Genomic DNA, 19,826 nt, shown 5'->3' on the forward strand with positions numbered 1-19,826 from the left:
ATTTTCCAATGCGGTACCATTAACTCCCAGGAAAATAAGGGTAACGGTCTGCTACATGGACAGAGGCTCTTCGTGGTGGATTTATAATCTGAGCTAGAATGCTGCATGAAGACAGTTATGGAGCATTTGCCATGTAGTAACTTGCTAGCTGGACATCCAAGTACACCCCACACAAACCAGATAATTATGGAAATAGAAATGTGGTAAGAAAAGTGTAATCTGGGAAAAGAAAAGCATGCCAGACATGAAAGATGGTTTCTGTAAGAATTCAAGTGTTTAAATATTCCTGGTTGGGTAGAAGAGATATTTTTCAGATGACATGAAAAAGTTGGAATCCAAAAAGTTAGCATCTAGTTCTACTACAATAAACTGTTTTAGTACTGAGAACACATTTAGTTCTTTATGGCTGACAGAAGTGAACTGCATCCTAAGCCCTTGCTTTCTAGGAATTAAAATACATCAGATAGAGAAGAATTATGAACTTGGGAAACAGGGTTTGTAAGATTAGATGGGAGGGCTTTGTCTAGACTCTGGAGCAAGGAAAAAATAAAGTAGACTTCATTCCAGCTGTGTGTGTGTCTGAAAATACTGGAACTAATCTCTATTAACACAAATTATACAATCTCTAGTCTGGTAAACTGAACTTAGAAGTGAACATAGATGAAATAAGTACCAGTCCTATTGCATTTCACACAAGTCTGACAATTCAGAAACGATGTTAAGACAAAGAATTGTGTAAAGCACGTGTAGAAGTTAAAAATCATGTTGTTTATTCAGCTATCTTTCATGTAAAAGCAAAGACCAATTTCCATGTACTTTCAATTCAAGTAAAGAGGGGGTGGAAAGGTGAGAAGAGAAAGAAAACTTCTTCACATAGATTAACACTGACCCATTCAATCAGTTAAGGAGCAGCTTGGAACAGCTCCTGAGGCTAAAGCAGCTCCCTTCCCAGTTTTGTTCGGCCAGATGGAAAATGAACACATTTCAGGATTTCAAGCAGTGCTTTGGCTTGGAATCCAATGTGTTACTCCACTTTTAGGTTTAAAAAACCCTCAAAACTTATTTGCTTATTTCAGATAGTAGTTGATTAAAATGTTTTGAGGATAACAAGATGTACCATACTGGGAAGGTTGTGGAGGGCAGTCAGATAAGGGAGGGTGTCCTGAACAAAAAGAGGAAACAGTAAAATGAAAGGAATTTCAGAATCTCTTGAACCTGCCCCTCCATGGGAGCCCTTCCCCTTCACCCTGTAATTTCTATAGAGCTTTTACAGAGCTGAATTATTTCATCACCTTATAAATGTTGAATCAAAATATGGAAATATGATGGCTTTTTTCAGATTAAATTCTAGCTGTTTCTTTGTACCAATGCTTCTCTTTACCACCTCTTAATCTAATGAATTTTTCTCTCTTTCATCTTATACTCATTTATCTGTTAGCCTTTAAACTTCAGTATTACTCAAGCACATTACAATGATAAAGATATTACACTGTCTTCCAATGGACACCATCAGAAATTCTGTATGTGATCCAGGTACATCTTATTACTCAAAATATGCTACTACTTCTTCCAGCATTTGAGGCTAATGCCATCATATGAATTAATACGACAGAAATGTAACAGATGCTTTCACTGAACTCAAGTGATTCAATCCTATGCTCTCTTTGTTGAAGGCCTCTGGTTCAGTCACCCTTTGTCATCTTTTCTGCCACAGACCTGCATCAGATATTTATTAAAATAAATACTAATAGTTTTAAATTAGAATGCACTGCAAGAAGTACTCTTTGAAAACTTGGAGAACTGCAGAGTAATACAGGAGCACTGGAGGACTAAAACCCTATGGTTAAAAAACTACTTAAGAAATTAATTTGCTTTGTTCTTTACTTATCAGGGTCACCAAGAGAGGCTGTAATACAATAAAATAGCATGCACTGTTGATAGGACACTGCTTTATCCTCAAGGGAATTTCTTTTGCAGTTGTCCTCCGAGTTTAATCTTACTGCTGCGGCATCCCTTACTCTTCTTACTAGCCCAGAACCAGGGTAAAGCTGAATAAGCTATCAATGGAAAGATTTAAAAAACAGACCATAAACTGAAATTATGCACTAAGAGAAAGAACACTGAAGTGTACATCCTGTTTCACATTTTTCAATATTGACAGATTTTTACATTACGCCATCTATTTAGTGAAATAATGCTCAGTGAAATGCCAGTTGTAAGCAGAAGTCAGAGGCAATTTACAACTCATATAAGGTTTCCTTCCAGACAGAGAAGAAAGCAACAGCAGAAGAGCTTAGATTTGTATTGAGAAGACTAAGATTTTTAAGCCTTTCTAGTTCTGTAATGGCTATAGAAGCTAAAAATATCCTTTCTTACCCCATCTGTCCTAGATTTCCTTTGTGCTACCAAATCATTTGTTTAGTTTTGATTCAGAGATTAAGACCATGTTTTTTCTCAGGTATAAAATTGGAAAATATTTACTCAAGGAGAAGATTTCAACTTACCTGATGAAGATCGCTACCCAAAACATATTCCTGGAAGTAACCTGGTGCAGCAGATGATGCTCTAATTGCTTGCCACAGCTTATACTGACAGCCTCCAATATAATGGGACTTAACACCAGGAAAGTGGTTGTAGTTTCTAAACACAAATGCTTTCAGTGGTGTTCCTCTGTTTACAATGGTGCTTACTGCAGCTACCTAGTAAATGAGGAGGAACAAAATTAGTTATATAAGAGGATAATAACAACCATAATATGAGAACGAAAGCTTCCCAGCATATGAAATTCAATTGATACGTTAATGCACCTCTGGAATCTTACTAGGTTCATGATTTATTAACATTTTTATAATGTCTATCTAAATTTTAAAAAGTGAATGTAAAACAGAAACAAGAGACCCAAATGTGTAAAAAAAATGCTATTTTTAACCTTCAATTAATTGTTTCGCCAGCTATTCCATTTCTACAAATATCTACAATATTTAAACAAAATGCTGGTGTCAACTATGTGATTTTAAAATATTTTTCCTTTAGGAACAGTACTTCGTTCTCAGAAGTCTGTAACCAGCAACACAACAATGCCATTAAATAGGAATGTCAGAACTGTCAATCAATTTCTTCCTCCAAGAAAATGATTACTTAATATTGCAACCAGAGTTATAGAATTGCAGGAACAATCTCTCTTGCACAAGAATCAAACATAAGTCTTTCAAGTTTTTTTTGTAAGGATACCAAAATGTCGGTAACAGAAATCACATATGTTCATCTAAGTGAAAAGCCAAATGGTATTTCCATTGAAAAAACCCCAACTATAATGGCAAAAAGAATGTATTTTACAGATATGATCACAAGGAGAAAGTACATATAGTTATGGGTGAGTGTTAGAATCTGCAAGACCTTTAGAGGGGATGCAGCCAGCCTGGTGGACACTGTCAGAACAACACTCTTTAGCAGCCAAGTGGGTGTTCAATTCTGTCTTGTTTACTATTTTACAGAGTAGGGTGTTTTCATGAAATGTTACTCAACAGCACAGCTGATGCTGTGATATCACTGTATGCATTTTCACTCTTCAGCTACTTAATTTAAATAATTTTATTCACTGTAAATTCATCCTTATAGAAAACAAAAGTATAACTTCTGCATTACAATGCAAAAGCAAAACACTGCCTGATAAGCACTCCATCATTTGATGGAGGAAAAGCTTCCTGTTTTTCTCAAAAGGATGGTTTAAGCACTAAGCACTACCAGAAGCAGTAAGGAAAATAACTTCAGAAAATTTAATAGAAAATGTATTAAATGGATGCTTTTATTTTTGGCAATACCCATGTACACTCCATGACGCAGTCTAAGTTGCAAAGGGCTCAGCACCTTCTGGAAAAATCCATCTTGCCATGAATTTTACAGCAGCAGAGCATATAACTGCATGTTTTTTCTTGAATTTGCTGTGCCTTGTAAAGAGTGCCACCACTGACAGCACTATAAAGCAATTACTGGGAACAGCTAGTTTCAACTCTATTTATATTCACATTTTATTACTGAAGAACATGGAAGGAAGCCAAAGATCCCGGTTCAAAGATAACTTTCAAGTCAACATAGGATAGCTTCTCTCTCAGAAAGCAACATACCACACCAGCCTTTTCATATCCTTGTTTTAGACATGGACTAGGAATGCAGTCAGTAAGGCACATGTTACTAAGTTTAGAAAAATGTGAATATCTTCCATTTAACAGTAAAGCATTGAATATAGTGCTATGACACCAAAACACCTGTTAATTACAGATTGTTCTGAAATACATCCTATTATATTTCTCTTCTTTCTTCACACCCTATCCTTCACCAAAAATAAAATACCCATGCTTTCTCATCTTTCATTCTCGTGCTGCTGCTGTATATAACACCCCTCCCATGACTTGGTGTCTTTTCTATCATACAGGAAGAGAAGAGATCTTGGGGCCTAAGAATGTGACCAGAGAAAACCAGGTACTCCAAACAAAGTGAGAAGAAACCCTGTCCTCTCACAACACAGTAACACAGATCACAGCTGACATGACAGGATCTCCAAACACTAGAATTCTTACATGAAAAACACAAGCTTTGCACAACGCCAAAATGCTGACCCAGTATTTCTATGCTTACAAGTTTTTTAACATCTCTGCGATACATTCCAACTAGAAGTAGTACAATTATGAGAAATCGCTGCAGAAATTTAAGAATCTAATTTTTATCCTTTAAAAGCATGGGTTATCACACATGGAAGCCTGAAGAGCACTTCAACGTTCATGCTGTCTATACAATATTCTTCTAGGTATAGAATTTACTCAGAACTCTTAAAAATACTTGTGAAATACACAACTAATATTTACCTTAGAAAACTGTACTTACCTTTGGACATTTGGACTTTCTTGCTGTTTCAATCATAAGATTTGAGCCCATTTTTTCTCTACAAAAAAATGTAAAAAATTGAAAACGCTCCATCAGTTAAGCATGAACGAGATGTACATTTTTATCATCCTTATTTCCGAGACCTTCGCATTTAAAAGACGCGAGGCTTAACAATCAGATTTCTACAATTGACTTCAATGGACTGACATTTCAAACCTTCTGGTCTGTTGGAAATAAGTCTGAGGAGTGACTGAAGAGGTCTTGATTCAAGTTACTCAGTTCACATATGTAATCATAAATCATGAGGATTACTCAACTACATAGTTACACAAAATACTTTGCTACATTTAGGAATCAAAAAACCAACATCCTTATTAAGTGGTTCTACAGTAATGAAAAATCACTCTTCTGTAGTTACAGAAACAAAAGCTAAAGAGAGAAAGATGGCATTCCATATGATTTAGAAGAAAGTTACAACATCTACATGTAATCTTCCATAAAAGTAATCCAATATGCATTTACCATCCCTTTTTGAGGCAAAATTTTTTTCACGTGAATACATTTTTATAAATCACACTAATGGTCAGCATTGTAATTTCTCATCATATTGGCATCAGGGTCAGTATTCCTGTTGCTAACCAGAAGGCAGCCCTTCTGCACAGTAGAAGAGACTGGAAGAAATTACCATACTAGCCAATAATAGCACCTCACCATGTATTTCAACTTTGATTTGCTTACAATTAAGGTATAAAACTCCTGCAGAATGGGTGGTCACCCATAATCATTCCAAACAGGCTTTCCATTAAATCAGCAAGCTTTCTTCCTCCCCTAGAACACAGCCCACCCAAACACTGGTGGTACATCTGCCTTATTGTGCAATGACGGTTTTCCATACTGCCACGCTTTTAAAGTAAGGCTATTCCATGTGCTGTTGTTACGAGATCATCCATCTACAGCTTGCACCCATGACAGGACGTAGTAGCACTTCCGCTGTTAAAAACAACACCTTTATCGACCTACTCAGGTCAGAAAATAAAAGAAGCTTTAAAGTCAACTGCAGCAGCAGTCCTCCATGCAGACAGTAGACTGTATGTAACGCAGTACTTGTGCTCGAGGCACGAGCTCTGGCGTGCCCCAGGTCAGAGAGAGCCCAGCTGCGTTACTTCTGTGCGTCGCTGAAGCGACTTCGGCATCAGGAAAAGAGCTGCTGGCTGGGCTAGCTCGCTGGCTTCTCTGCAGAGGGAACACGGCAGGAGCCGATGGGATCGGCTCACATTAGCTCAGAGACAAAGAAGAGAGAGGCTGTTCTGGTCTGACTCCTAACAGGTTTATTGTCAGAAGTTTCACAACCCGAACAAGCTCGGAAGGGATGGAATGCAATGGGATCCTCCCCCGAGCGTTTGAAAACCGCGGTGAAAGGGGAAAACAACCAATGAGTTACAAGCCAGGGGGAGGATACAATTTAACAAGAACCACTGGGGGAAACGGAGAGGCGGGAGTTGTAACAGAGAACCAGTGAACAACCAAGTAACCGGGAATTTTCCCGAACCGGTGCTGCCCAGGGGGTGCGGCTTAGGCTTCTGAGCCGCCCATCGACCCACCCTCTGAGTCTGCTCTTTGGGAAACTCGATCCAGGGGAGGGGCTGGGATTGATTGGCATCACGCTGCCCCAGCCCCTCAGTGGGATGGGTCACAGCAGCATGTATGTGCAATTAGGACAATTTGCTGCTCTTCTACTGGGTATTTGTGCTTGAAGGATGGCTGTATACATGTCCTTGACAGGGAGGAAGTAAGGGAGACAGGTTCCAGTCCTATGATGGAAAACGCCTGCTGACACACTTCTTGTACCAGTAGCACTGTTTTATTTTATTTTTGCATTGATTCCAGTCTCAGAATCACCAGCCAGAAGGGGAAGAGTGCCATCTGGACTCACTAACTGATTACAGAAGGAGGCAAAGGCACACAGAACCATCAAGTAGGAATAAAAGAAATGAGACTGACAGAGGTGAGATATCAAAGACATCTGCTGATTTGCATCACTTTCATCTACTTGTGAAATGTCTGTATTTTTTCCCAGACCGTGCATGCAAAGATTAAAAAAAATGCATAAGCAATATCCTCTGCTTAATTACAGGAACCATCAAACTGAATAACCATCTCATCACATCTTGTTTTTTATGAAGGCCAGAAACTGGTACTTCAGAGTAGGTACAGAAATCCCTTAAACCACTACGCAACTTCAGACATTATGGCCTAAGAAGTAAAATTTAATATCACCTCCACATTTATTTTAGTTCTGTTGCTAGCATTAATACTGTAATTGCATATTACATAAATGTATTTCTCTCACTGTTCAATTTTTTTATGAAGTCACAGCAGAAGTAATTCCACAGTTTATTCCCATACGTGTTAAAAAATAAAGCCTTCTAATTTTAATTTTATTGAATAGTCCCCTGTTACCAAAGAAAAGAAGAAACTGGTAATTCTCAAGATGCCTTACTATCTCAAATTACCACTTTAACTTGTTTGCTTTTGTTAATGACAAAGACTCCTAATGTGTGCTGTCTTTACATCACTGGCTACTTTTCCCCAATCTTGCAACAGAAATATTCTCTAAAATGGGATAACCAGGACTGTAAATAATATTTTAAATGAAACTGTATTGTGAATTAATATAATGGCATTATAGTATTTTCAATCCCAACTGTCACACACTGAATCATTTTGTTTGACCACAAGCATACAGATGTTTCATTGAACTGTCCATGACAACACCAAATCACTTTTGATATTAAAGTTACTTTAAATCCTGTAAGCACTTTACATTTTTCCACTCATTGGTTATTACTTTACACATAATTTCTTTTGCCATCCTATTTTTCCATTTATCTACTTTGTTTGTGTTTGTCTGTGACCTATGTCCTCTAGACATGACCTACTTAAACAACAAGTCTCTTTCACAAACATTGCTCTTTCATTGCTTCAAGTCACTAATATTGCAACATTTATTTCAATAATGCTATGAAGAACATATTGCCAACCATATGCTGGAAGAAACATTCTAATGGGCTACAGCAGTGATGCAAACACTCTGGAGAAAAAGCATTCAATGCAAAAGGCAAAACTGTAACTTTTACCCGCTCCTAACTACAACAGTAGTACCACGAAACTATGACATCTTTACCAAACCTACAGGAAAGACTTTTATACCATGTGCTGGTATGGAAGGTGTCGCCCATCTAGTCACTAGAGAGCAGTGTCAATTTGTATTTCAATCTGCAAAACAAATACTGAAGTATTATTACTTGTATTCCCAAACACATGCATTATCCACTTTCCTACCAAAAGAGAACGTGTAATTTTTATCTAACGCTCCATACAGTGACTGATTGCTTCTCAAGACTATAAATTCCCAACATGAGATTTTAGCTAGCTTGTGAAAACCCCTAGCTGCTCACCAAATTTCTCCAGTTCTTAAGACAGCATGCAAGAAGAAAATTGTATATGTCAACAACAGTCAAAAGAAAACAGAGAAGTTGGAACTATAAGCCAGGTTCTTAAAAATGCAATTCAATATAGCATTACATAGACTGATATGTCGTAAGTAAAATCTTCTGCATAACATAGATGATTAAAACCAGTCCTCAAACTGCAACTCAAGAAATACATAAGAGGAGTTAAAACAGACATATACAGAGCACATGAAACCAATTCCCTAAAGCACTCTGAATAAAACATCAGTTAACCAAAATTAGTTGTCATTTTCTGAAATGCATTTTATAGCATACCCCATGAACGCATGCAGCGTTAGCCTGATGAAACATCAACTTCGTTATTTTGAGCAAGAACACCTTCTGCCAGAAAATACCACCACTGATACTGTGGTAGGACTAAACATGTATTACATATATCTCTACGTTGTCAATGGATTGTCTCTATTTCAAGCAAGGCTGACAAGTTACCATTTAAACTACAAAAACGCACACAGCACAGGTACAGCTTTTAAATTCAAAAAAGAACAAAAAGCAGTTTCCCCATGCTATGACAATGTTAGACCTGACCTTCAATATTGCTATAAAGATATAACCTTACGATTTCCCTCTAAGCTCTAGGCCACCACACCACAGCGAAGCCTCAGCGAATCCCTTCAACAAAATGCTGTGCAGGCACAGGATCTCCCTTCAACATTGCAGGTCACCAAGAAGTCATTTGTTGATCAGCACATTTAATTTTTAATTCACTCTATGGATAACGTATTAATTGCCTGCTTTTGTCTATTGCACAGGAGTAGAGCTCTTTACCTATCTCATGTGCTACATGTAGTTGCAAAAAACAACAGTATTTTAATTAAAAGCATGCAAAATACTTTCACATGAGGTTATTGGGATTTTCATAAGACTTCTTTTAATTGGTGGGAAAGGAAATGAGAGAAGACAGAAAAATCTAATTTCTAAAAAAAGACTTTCAGATATCTGAGAAGAAAAGTTCATTGTATTAATTTGATAAACGTATTTATTTCTGAAAATATGCAAGAGCACAGAGAAGAAGTGCCTAGAAGTTCTCTCCATCAAAGAAGTAAGGTGCTTAAAATTCAGACAGCACTGGTATTCCCACTATTATGTCATGAAAAACTCTTTTAATTCCATAAACCACAGTAATCGCATTCCCAAAGGAACTTGTTATTACTTATCAGAAGGAATCTTTTACCATTTTACGTTTGCTCTCAGAAAAGATTCTTCCGGTTCTTTTGGTGACAGGGTCAACTTACACTGGGTGGGAAACTATGACACTAGTTTGCTAAAAATTACAAACAATTGAACTATCGATACAAACACAGATGAATAAAACTAAGAAATAAAACCTGTAATACAGTAATTCTTTCTAGTGGCTTTTCCCAAATAGCCATTAATGCATGTGAATATACTTCACAGGCAACTCTGACACTGTGGATAATTTTTCATTGCAACCCTTACAGCTCATTTCCCTTTCAAAGCAAGTGGCAATGGACAAAGCCCTTCAATATAGCAGCAAACATTAAAAATCCCTACTGCAGCACATTATTTCATATCTCACCAATCTCCTTTAAGAAAAAAGGCACAGCAGGTGGCTAGTAAAATTTGCAGCAGATCTGTAATGAATCAGATCAAGCAGACCTGGCAAGCATACAGGAATATAATCAGAAATCACTGCAGTAAAGCTTACTTTATTCCCCAGAAACCTAACTCATTACATTAAAAGCTTTCAATGTTTTGGTAAATATGAAAACAGCTATTTCAAAAGAATGAGAGTATATGTTAATCCTTTCTAGTTGTTTTAAGAATCTGCACACCAGTAAAGCAATAACAAAACCAAATGCACTCAGACATTGCACTAATTACTTTTCACCTGATCATCTTTTACTTACTTGAGCATTTTTTCCCATATATCACTGTCATAAAAGGCGTGGTTCCAGCCCATTTTGACTGTTCCAACAATGACATTCTGCTTAAAAACATCTGATCCTAATTTATGATACAGTTCTTCACAATCATCCAGGGGGATATGGAACAACCCCAGCATAAAAGCTAATATAGCTCCTGAAAAAAACAAATATTTTGCAATGTAAAATGTATCCTGGAGTAAGATTGCAAAAATGGATTATCAGTTAACATAGCTCATAGGTTAGCAGAATATCTGTCTTGAAACAGGAAGACCAATTGACATTTATATCACTAAATTCCTGCTCAGACATGACAAACAATGTTTTAAAAGAATATATACAGGATAGAAAAAGTCTATTTTCAAAAACAGAAATATAAGAAGTTGAAAAATTACATTATTTCATTTTGCAGATTACAACAAGTATATGGCAGAAAGCAAATGAAATCCTTTACTACTTTACTTGCAAAGAGAAACAAATAAGATAAATCCATGCTGTGGTATTAAAAAATTATTTGGAGCATTATTTGCTACTTTTCAAATTCTTAAGCTGGTAGAGAAATATTCTAGAAAAATTCTGTAAAAATAAAGGAGATTTCAGTAGTTTGGATTACATTTGGTTGCAACCATTTATAATTAGTTGCATACATGCTGCCATCTAGTGTGTGCCTAACAAAAATTATGACCTACTCTTGCAGGAACAAAATAACAGCATTCAAAAAGCACTGCTGCTAAATACCACTAAAAGGACTGTGGAAAAATAAAATTAATGAATTACCACAATTGTTAGATATATTAAACCAAAAGGAACACACATAACCTTTAAATCTAGTTGTGCCATACTATGAAAATGTGTAATTAAGCATTAGTAATAACTAGGACACATGATTTTTTCAATCTGAAAATAAATGCCATAGGATTGAATAAAACTAATTTTAAAAGGTGCCAATTCTTGAAATAGAGTAAGAATATAATGCATGTGCAGAAAAAACTGCATGCAGGAAGTTACAGGTGGCCTTAAAAGAAACACGACTTCCAAGCCCTCTTTCACTCTCACAATCCCCACCCCCGTGATAGCTGAGCATCAGTGGACTGATGGTCCCAGTTTCTTAAAAGGTAGCACACAGGCTTAAGGCAACCTGGGCCTACTTGACACAAAGTTTCATCAAGAGAAACTTTCCCAAGTGCCAAATCATCAGATGCCTGTATTCAACAGACTTAACAGGTAGCAGCAGAGAAACACTGTTTTCCCAGGTCATGCAAATCCTCTGCCACATTCTCTTCCTCGAAACTCTCCAGCACCAGTTCTACAAGATCACACATTTGCTATTTTGGTGAGCAGATTCAAAGTATGCAGGGCCTATTACAGCATCATTGCAATGATCTTTCTCTGTGACTGCCTGTATTTACACCCTCTGACCCCCAGCGAAGAGAAGTACAGGGAAGATAACTACAAAGACAGTAATGCTGAATTCACAGCAAGGGTATTTATAAACTTCAAAGGCAAAACAGCTGAACAGTAGTATGAAATACAAAAAGTGCAGCAGAAAAGAGAAGTGCAGTGCACAAGAGGCATCCTTCCTATCATTAAATCCACCACTCCTGTAAATCACAATTCATTCAGCTGCAAGACTATCAGTATAGGTACTGTCAATACAAACAGAACTGCCAGCAGTGCTGGCAGACATGCACAACCTCACCCAGCCATGTCTTTTCATTTATTATTGCAAGCTGGACAACTGCAGACAAAAGCTTAATTGTGTAAAAAAAATTTAAAAGAATATGCCAAGTACTTACTAGCAGTCATACATCCCAAAATTTAAGGAAGAATTAAAAACAAAGTTAGTTCTAGTGATGGTAGTGGGACTAAATTAAGAACACTAGGCCTCTCTGTCCAAGAGGCCTCTCTATCTACCTTTATTATCCTTAAAGATGACACTGGAGAAGTGTTTAGCAGGGAAACCATCTTCCAAACAACCAACCACTTACTGCTAAATTAACTAACAAAGGACTTACTTGGAAGACTATTAAAAATGTAAAGCAGGGAATTACATTGTGCCTACAAACAAATTCTGTCTAGGAGACCTAAACATTCTCGTCCACTACTTTGAGTCTATTAAGCAAATCTCTTGGAACACACTTTACTCATGGTAATCTGTGTTTAATATAATTTCTGAATTAAACTGTATAGAATATAAGTACAGCAAAAAATTGAAGAATGTGGGCTTCTAAAGGAAGCTGAGCTAGTGAACCACAGCATACCTCCTATGGTAGAAAACATAATTCTGCTGCTACTGGTGTAACATAATTTCTGAAGGAGATTACTGTCTTTTAAGGAGAAACTTACGCTTTAGAATTTCCTACTTTCTAGGGAGGAGTAACTTATCAGTGAGTCACAAGAGTAATTAAGTCTGGGAGGGACCTGTAGACATTATCTAGTCCAACCTCCTGTCCCAACAGGTATAATTAGAAAAGGTTACTCAGGACTTGTTCAGCCAAATTTTGAGTATCTCCATGGATGGAGATTATACAGCTTGTGCAGGCAACTCCTTCCAGTATCTGACCATCCCCACAAGAAAAAGCATGATCCCATATCTAATTATAACCTCCCATACTCCAGCTTGTCTGTTGGCTTTTTTCCTGTCACTGTGCACCTTCAAAATGATTCTAGATCCATCTTTTCTTTATTTCCCCATTAGCTGAACCAGGATAAAGGCCTACTCTTAGCCTTCTCTTCTCAAGGCCAAATAAACCCAGTTTTTGCACTCTCTCCTTTACATGTCATGAGCTCCAGTCCCCTGATTGACTACTTGGCTTTCTGCCAGACTTATCCAGTATGTACAAAAACAGACCCAAAAGATTAAGGGTTTATAGAGGAGCCCATAACAAGACACTTGTGGCCAAACAGAGACCCTTTAAATTGCTGGGTACGTTCTTGTCCATGCAAGCCAATGTAGTCAGCTTTCTTTGCTCTAGAGTACACTGATGATTCACATCCAACTTGTTCCAAACAAGACCAGGTCCTTTTCTGCAAAGCTGGTTTCTAGCCCGTCAGCCCACCTCAGATGGAGGGCTTCATATTTGGCTTCACTGAACCTGCCAAGCCATTTCTCCAGCCTGTACAGGCCAATATGAACAGAGGGCACCACAGCACTGACCACTTCCTCTAGTTTAGATCATTCAAGATCTTGCTACAGGCACATGCTGTCCTTCTGGCAGGTAATTAATACAGATGAAACATTGCTGTTACCTTAATAAAGGAAGCATGACTGACCTAGTACCAATTTCTGAGGGATATTACCTTAGTAGTCTGTAAAGCTCCATAAATATCTAAGATAAATGTTTCTGTGCGCAAGTTGAAGATTTCACGTAAATTCAAAAAATGACAAATCAGTTTGTGGCCAAAAGTTCATCATGAACTGCCTGAAGTTCTTACTCAGAAGCAAAAAGAAAGACTAGAAATCACAACTGTATTTTCATAGCTTACACTCTTAAGTCAGAAACTGCAAAATCTACATTTATTCTCAGATGTTCTTTTACTATATTGATAGCAAAACTCCACCTTGTGGCTTAATAATTACCTGTGCTTACGCCACAGATGTAGTCAAAAAGTTGATGAACCGGCTTTCCAGTTAATTCTTCTAGTTTCCGTAGAGTCTGAAGTGCAACTAAACCCCTGAAACACAAAAATCCCCTTCACATACAATGGCAGTCTTATCTCACATAGTTCTAATAATTTTTCAATCACCTTGGCTTCATTATAGCTCATTATAATTTAATAACTGCAACAGTAAGAATCCTGAATATTTCAGGAAATAAAAGAGCAGCAGAACACAGTTAAAATAGAATGATGAATATTGAATATAAATGACATACTCAGGCATACGAAAAATAGTATTAAACAGCTATAGCCATACTGTTTTATAGCAAAGACTGAGGGGTGATCAACTTCTGTGGATGTAGACTCAGGATAGATTTTAGCTGCATCCCCACCACACAGCACTTAAATTTTGGTCTTAACAAGGCTATATAATGCCCCCTGGGGCATAGTATTTTCCAGTGGGGGGTTTGCTTGGCCTCAATTTAATGTGTCTGAAATAATGGGAGAGATGCATTAGAGACCATTAGATTTGTGCTTCTCTAGCATGAAACAGTATCTGGCATGCAGCAGTGTGAACTGTGTTGGGATAGAGCAAGATGACTGCGCATGGCAAAATGAGCACCAAAACAAACACCATTCAAGCAGAAATGCATACAAAAACAATACCCATCACTTGGATAGTCAAATGTAACAGAAATGCAACTCATAAATTGCCTCTTTGGGTATTTCTCTATCAAAGAGAGAATGAAATTTTATTTCCAGTTACAGTATGAAAAAGGCTACAAGCATATAAAACCCCAGAAGTTTTACCTTGTTCCTCCTCCATCAATGGTGAGGACTCGAATTCCCCAACCTTTCACAGGGTCTGTATATCCAATCAGAGCTAAAGTTTCTCTAACAGCAGCCTGAAGACTTTCATCATTAGCCTGTCTCAGTCGCAACAGGCATGGGATTAATTTTTCCTATTGATAAATACAAGGATATTTTATTCTAACCATATGTTTAGACCAAAAGAATCCATTCTTAAATTTACTAATGTGGCATTTAAGTATAGAAGTAATATATTAGTTAAAATTGGAAGAAAACTTCTTTAAATCTGTATTTACCCACGTCTTTCTCTAACAAGGGAAAGAATGGATGTCAGTATTACGTTGTACACACCTCACTGCTATAGTAACTACCTATCAGAATTAAGCAATCAAGATGATACATAAATCTTTTGAATAGCTAGGAAAGCTACATTTACCAGTTTAGTTTTATTGAGTTAGTATCACATCAGCCAAGCGTAGACTCGAGTATGAAGCACCAAAGTATAGGTAAAACCCCAGATTTGCTTAGTAAGTATCACACTGCTTCAAAACAAGAAATGCCTTCTAAATACACTAATATCAAAACAAAAATTAAACACAGAGTATTTTTAAATGTACTTTACCACAAAGATATACAGCATTACAATCAAAATGGGAGTAGTGAATACACTCTTTCATAATAAAGTAATTGACATATATTTATGTGAATGCCTGACCTATACCCTACCAGATGATTCATCTGGCCTGCACTCCATTCCCAAAGGGTACTTTTCCAGAAATTTCTACAATCTGTATCACACGTTTGTCGCATCTTTTGGAAAAGGCAAGAGGTTGACAAATGCAGTGATTTAGCTAGTACTTCTAGAATAGTCTACCACCCACCTCCTGCCCTCTCAATGCAGGGAAGGACACAAGTAGGACTAGATTACATGAATTTATTTGATGGTTCTCTTGCCACCTCTCCTCGAAGAAAGCATGTAAACAAGCATAGAAAGTACTGTGCATATACAGATCAACTGTACAGCACATTCTCATCTGGTCAACTGCCACAGAGGACACAATGTACGACCTTTATCTACCACTGGAAAAAACTATACTACCTATCCACATGACCATGTCGTATGCTTCTAAATTAAACACTGCAATCTTAAGTGCCTTTAGCTAAACTCCCAGTAGTTTGCATATGAATCTGCTTGAATCAGCTACAAAGTTATAAAAAGAGACACTCAAATTATAATCTTTACAAACAGGAAATATGACTAGTCCACAAAAGCACAGAATGAGGTTTTATGTTATTCTCTATCAATCATCTGTCTGATTTTTTTTTAATCTAAGCATAAAAACTATTTGCACCTTAATTGCAACTCCTCTGCTCTCTGGAAATTCTAGAAGATGATAGGTCAGTTCTTCAACCCTGTTGATGCAGACTCTTGGATTCGTGGATCTCCGTAGGGCTTGAACTAAAGCTCGAGTCCTGTTATCAATACTCACTCTTGCAATGATCTAAAGAAGACAAACAGACAACATAAAACTACTCTAAGAAATGTGTAAAATTTGTCAAGACTAATTTCAACGTGTTATTTTAAGATTTCTCAGAAGTAATGAACAGCATGTTGTACTAGAGATCTCCTACAGTTTCCAAGTAAGCACTGCTTAAACCGCCAACAAAAACCTTTTGATTCTTTGTTTACTAGAAAACTAAAATAAAGGCAGCTCACAACAAGAATACACCAAACAAACATGTCAGTATGTATTCAGATGAATTTTCAGGCAACTTTCTAGTATTTAAACATTAACAAAACATGAACTGTAAAATTACTATAACTACAAAAAAAAAGCACAACTAGATCTGACTGTATTTATGGACTCTGTGTATATATGAACTAAATATACGTACCTATAACACACACAGAGGTGTGTGTATATATATGCACACACACTTTATATATAAACTTACATAAACATATCCATACTTACATAAAACATTTAATACTTATACACACATGTATCTATTCCTACTCCTAAGTACATATATGTATTTGTAAGTTTACATATAGTATGCACATATGTATAAAATATATATAGTTTTACATATTTATTTATTTATCCAACTACACAGAATGAATAAGAGAACAGTTTGGGTTGGAAGATGCCTTAAAGATCATCTAGTTCCAACCTCCCTGCTGTGGGCAGGGACAACTCATATATACTTATATGGAAGTACAAGTACTTCGATATAAGTAAAAGTATGTGTACATATGTATGTAAGTATATACACAGGTATATACTTATTTATGTAAGTAAAAGTGTGTGCATATCTATGCTTACATATAGGTATATACACTAGTGTAGCATATATATACACTTGTATAAAATATACATAGAAATAATACATAAATTAACACTAAACAAAGACTTGCCTTTTCTCTCTGAAGAGACAGATGCTTTTCCCTCTCTTCTGCAGTCTTGGCCTCATCACTCTTCTCAGACACTTCTTGTTCTTGCTGTTTACTCTTTTCTGGTGAAACAACTTTTGTATCAGATCTTAACTTTGGAACCAGCCCACCAATATAGCTGTCTACAAAAGCTTGTACACTGTTACTGGGATACGAAAGAAAGTTTGCAATACTTTTTTTAGTGGAAACTGGGAGAGCAGTATTTGTCTTTTCAGCACCCAGAGCCTCTGCTTCAGGAGCTAAAGTACCTGCAGAATCCACTCTCTTTTCTTTGCTTGTTACAGTATTTGCTGATGAATCAAGCTTATTCCTCTCTTCAGAGTCCTGTAATGAAGCATTCCTTTTTCTTTCTTGTTCCATAACAGAATTATGAAAGTAAGAGTTGATATGATCAGCTACAAAGTTGTAAGTCTCTCCAAAATTTGTAGAAAAGTAGCTTATATGAAAAAGGTGATTTTTAGTAGGTGCTGAAACTTCTGGAGTATCTTGACAAGTGCCGCTTGAACTTACTAACACAGATTCCAAGTTTTCACTTGCACAAGTGGATTTCTTTGCAGCTGGGCCTCTGTTGCAATCGTCCTGAGTTCTGACATCTGTGACTTGTTTATCATTTTCTAGATTTGCGTTGATGTTACTCGCATCTGCACTGCTTTTATTTGCTTTACCCAAAGTACCTGAGTGGGACTTTAATCGAGCTATCCGTGACACCAGTTCACTGTGAGTGCCAGACACTGCCTTTGAAACAGACTCTATAGTATTCTTAATTCGTGACATGCGAATGCTCACCCTTGTAAGTCCTTTAGAAGAAGAAGTTAAAAGTTTGGAAACTCTGTAGTATAAAAACTCATGGCTATAAATGTACTTGTTATACCAAAACGTTCTGCTTCTGGCCCACTTACACCAAGGCTCGCTTGTATGAAAAACTCTCAGGTGCGCAGCATGATTTATCCTCCAGCAGGCTTTAGGTCTACAGAAACACAGGTATTTGTTTCTTTGCTTCCACCAAAGATTTTTTGGGTTAATCAAAAGGAACAAATATGCGTCCAAGGATAAATGAACTGTCATTACTTATAAATAATTGCACCTTTTTTGTGTTGCTTTCTATTTCATTCCAAAAGATATACGTCAATAAATAAGTCCTGTAATGTAGTGTTGCCTGAAAAAAAAAAAAAAAAAACAAACAAAAACCAACAATGGAAACCCCAAAACAGAAACAAGTTAAACTAAAATCATGGAGGTGTTTAAAACAGATGAAGCTTATGTATCCTTTTGGTAAAGACAGATAAACATTCAAATCAAGTCAAATAATCTCATGAGCGTATCTACTGCTCAGGACACTTGGTAGCATTACCCCAACATTTCAACATGCTACTCCCAAAAGGCCAATTTAAGCTCATCTTGAGAAATATGTGACTCTTCTCAAAAGCACTTAGTGGCATATAGAAAGTTGATTGCTGTTTCTTCAGCAAACTATCTTGTGCAGACACAGCGTTTCAAATGTCATTATATTACCACCCTTTTGCAGAATTCCTCACAGGGAAGAAGTGACACCAATACTCAGAGCAAAGTTCAACGAAACGTGCCCATCCTAAGAGCCAAGGGCAGTACGTAATCCTTACTCTGCAAAAAAAGATGCAACTGGTGGAGCAGCGTTTTACATAGCACACCAGAGCCGTGCTGATACCGCAGGCGCAAATCCATTATTTGCTGAAAAAGCAAGCCTAGGCTTCTCCAGCGCCTGTGACAAATGCCGCAGGCACGCTGGCCAACTCCTGCGCAGGCCGGCTCCGCAGTGACAGCAGAGCTGACACCACCGCTGGCAGCGCCATCGTTACTTACAGTCTCCTCTGCCTGCGCTGCGCCTGTCCCGCTGGGTGAGCGCCGGGCTGCGGGCTCCACGGCCGGGCCGGGCTATGTAGGCACGGGGGCGCCTCCTGCCCGGGGGGCAGGCGCGGGCGCTGTTCCTGCCTTGCGCCATTTCCCAGAAACGTTGCCGAGAGCGGCCGCGTAAACAAGCACCGAGTCCCGGCCCCGCTGTCCCCGACCCACCTCCCGTTACGCGAACGAGCCCCGCGTGCCCTGCACGCGCTCTTCGTGCCCTCCCCCGTCCTCATATTCCCCCACGAGCCGGTGGCGACGCGGCCCGTCCTGGCGGCGGTACCTGCTGGACAGTCGCTCCCGCCTCCCCCCTCTCCCCAGGCCGCCACCGAGCGCCAGGCAGCGGCCGCGCCCTCACGAGCGGTGCCGCCCCGGCGGAGCGGGCGGGGGGGCGGCGGGACCCGGCACGACAACACCCGCGGCGCGCGGCAGCGGCACTGCGCCTGCGCACGCCCCGCGCGCCGGAAACAGCTGGGGCGCGCGACACCGCCCCACGGGCCGCCGCCGGGGGCGGACGAGGAGGAGAGCGGGGTGACGCGAGACGGTCGCGCGACGGCTCGCGGGGCGGGGCGGGGTCATGGCCGGGGCGGGGCGGGGCTGCTGCGCCTGCGCGCGGGTGGCGACGTGCGGCGCGGCACGCGAGAGTGGCGGGGCGGTGCCTCCTCGGCCTCCTTGGGCGCTGAGGAGGTTGCCGAGGACGGAGGGCTTGGAATGGACAGTGCAGGTTATCCGGTCCCAACTTCCCTCCCACAGACCAGACCAGACCAGACCAGACCAGGCTGC

General features: G+C 38.8%; 1 protein-coding gene across 2 annotated transcripts in view; it reads right to left on the reverse strand.

Annotated features, from left to right (window-relative positions):
• PNPLA8 (patatin like phospholipase domain containing 8) overlaps window positions 1-19,486 on the reverse strand; it is a 38,911-nt gene extending 19,425 nt beyond the window's left edge. The window contains exons 1-8 of one of the 2 annotated variants that reach the window (XM_032106417.1): window positions 19,327-19,486; window positions 17,130-18,321; window positions 16,063-16,212; window positions 14,711-14,862; window positions 13,881-13,975; window positions 10,286-10,457; window positions 4,882-4,939; window positions 2,505-2,699 (exon numbers count right to left, since the gene is read on the reverse strand). In XM_032106417.1, the coding sequence (XP_031962308.1) occupies window positions 2,505-2,699; window positions 4,882-4,939; window positions 10,286-10,457; window positions 13,881-13,975; window positions 14,711-14,862; window positions 16,063-16,212; window positions 17,130-18,230 (1,923 nt within the window). In that variant the 5' untranslated portion in view covers window positions 18,231-18,321; window positions 19,327-19,486. Of the gene's footprint in view, window positions 1-2,504; window positions 2,700-4,881; window positions 4,940-10,285; window positions 10,458-13,880; window positions 13,976-14,710; window positions 14,863-16,062; window positions 16,213-17,129; window positions 18,322-19,004; window positions 19,175-19,326 lie in introns of those variants that run through there. The other variant, XM_032106418.1, reaches the window with a different exon arrangement.
• Window positions 19,487-19,826: the final 340 nt, after the last annotated feature.

Source organism: Corvus moneduloides, chromosome 4 (assembly GCF_009650955.1).
Source record: "Corvus moneduloides isolate bCorMon1 chromosome 4, bCorMon1.pri, whole genome shotgun sequence".
NCBI classification, from domain to species: domain Eukaryota; kingdom Metazoa; phylum Chordata; class Aves; order Passeriformes; family Corvidae; genus Corvus; species Corvus moneduloides.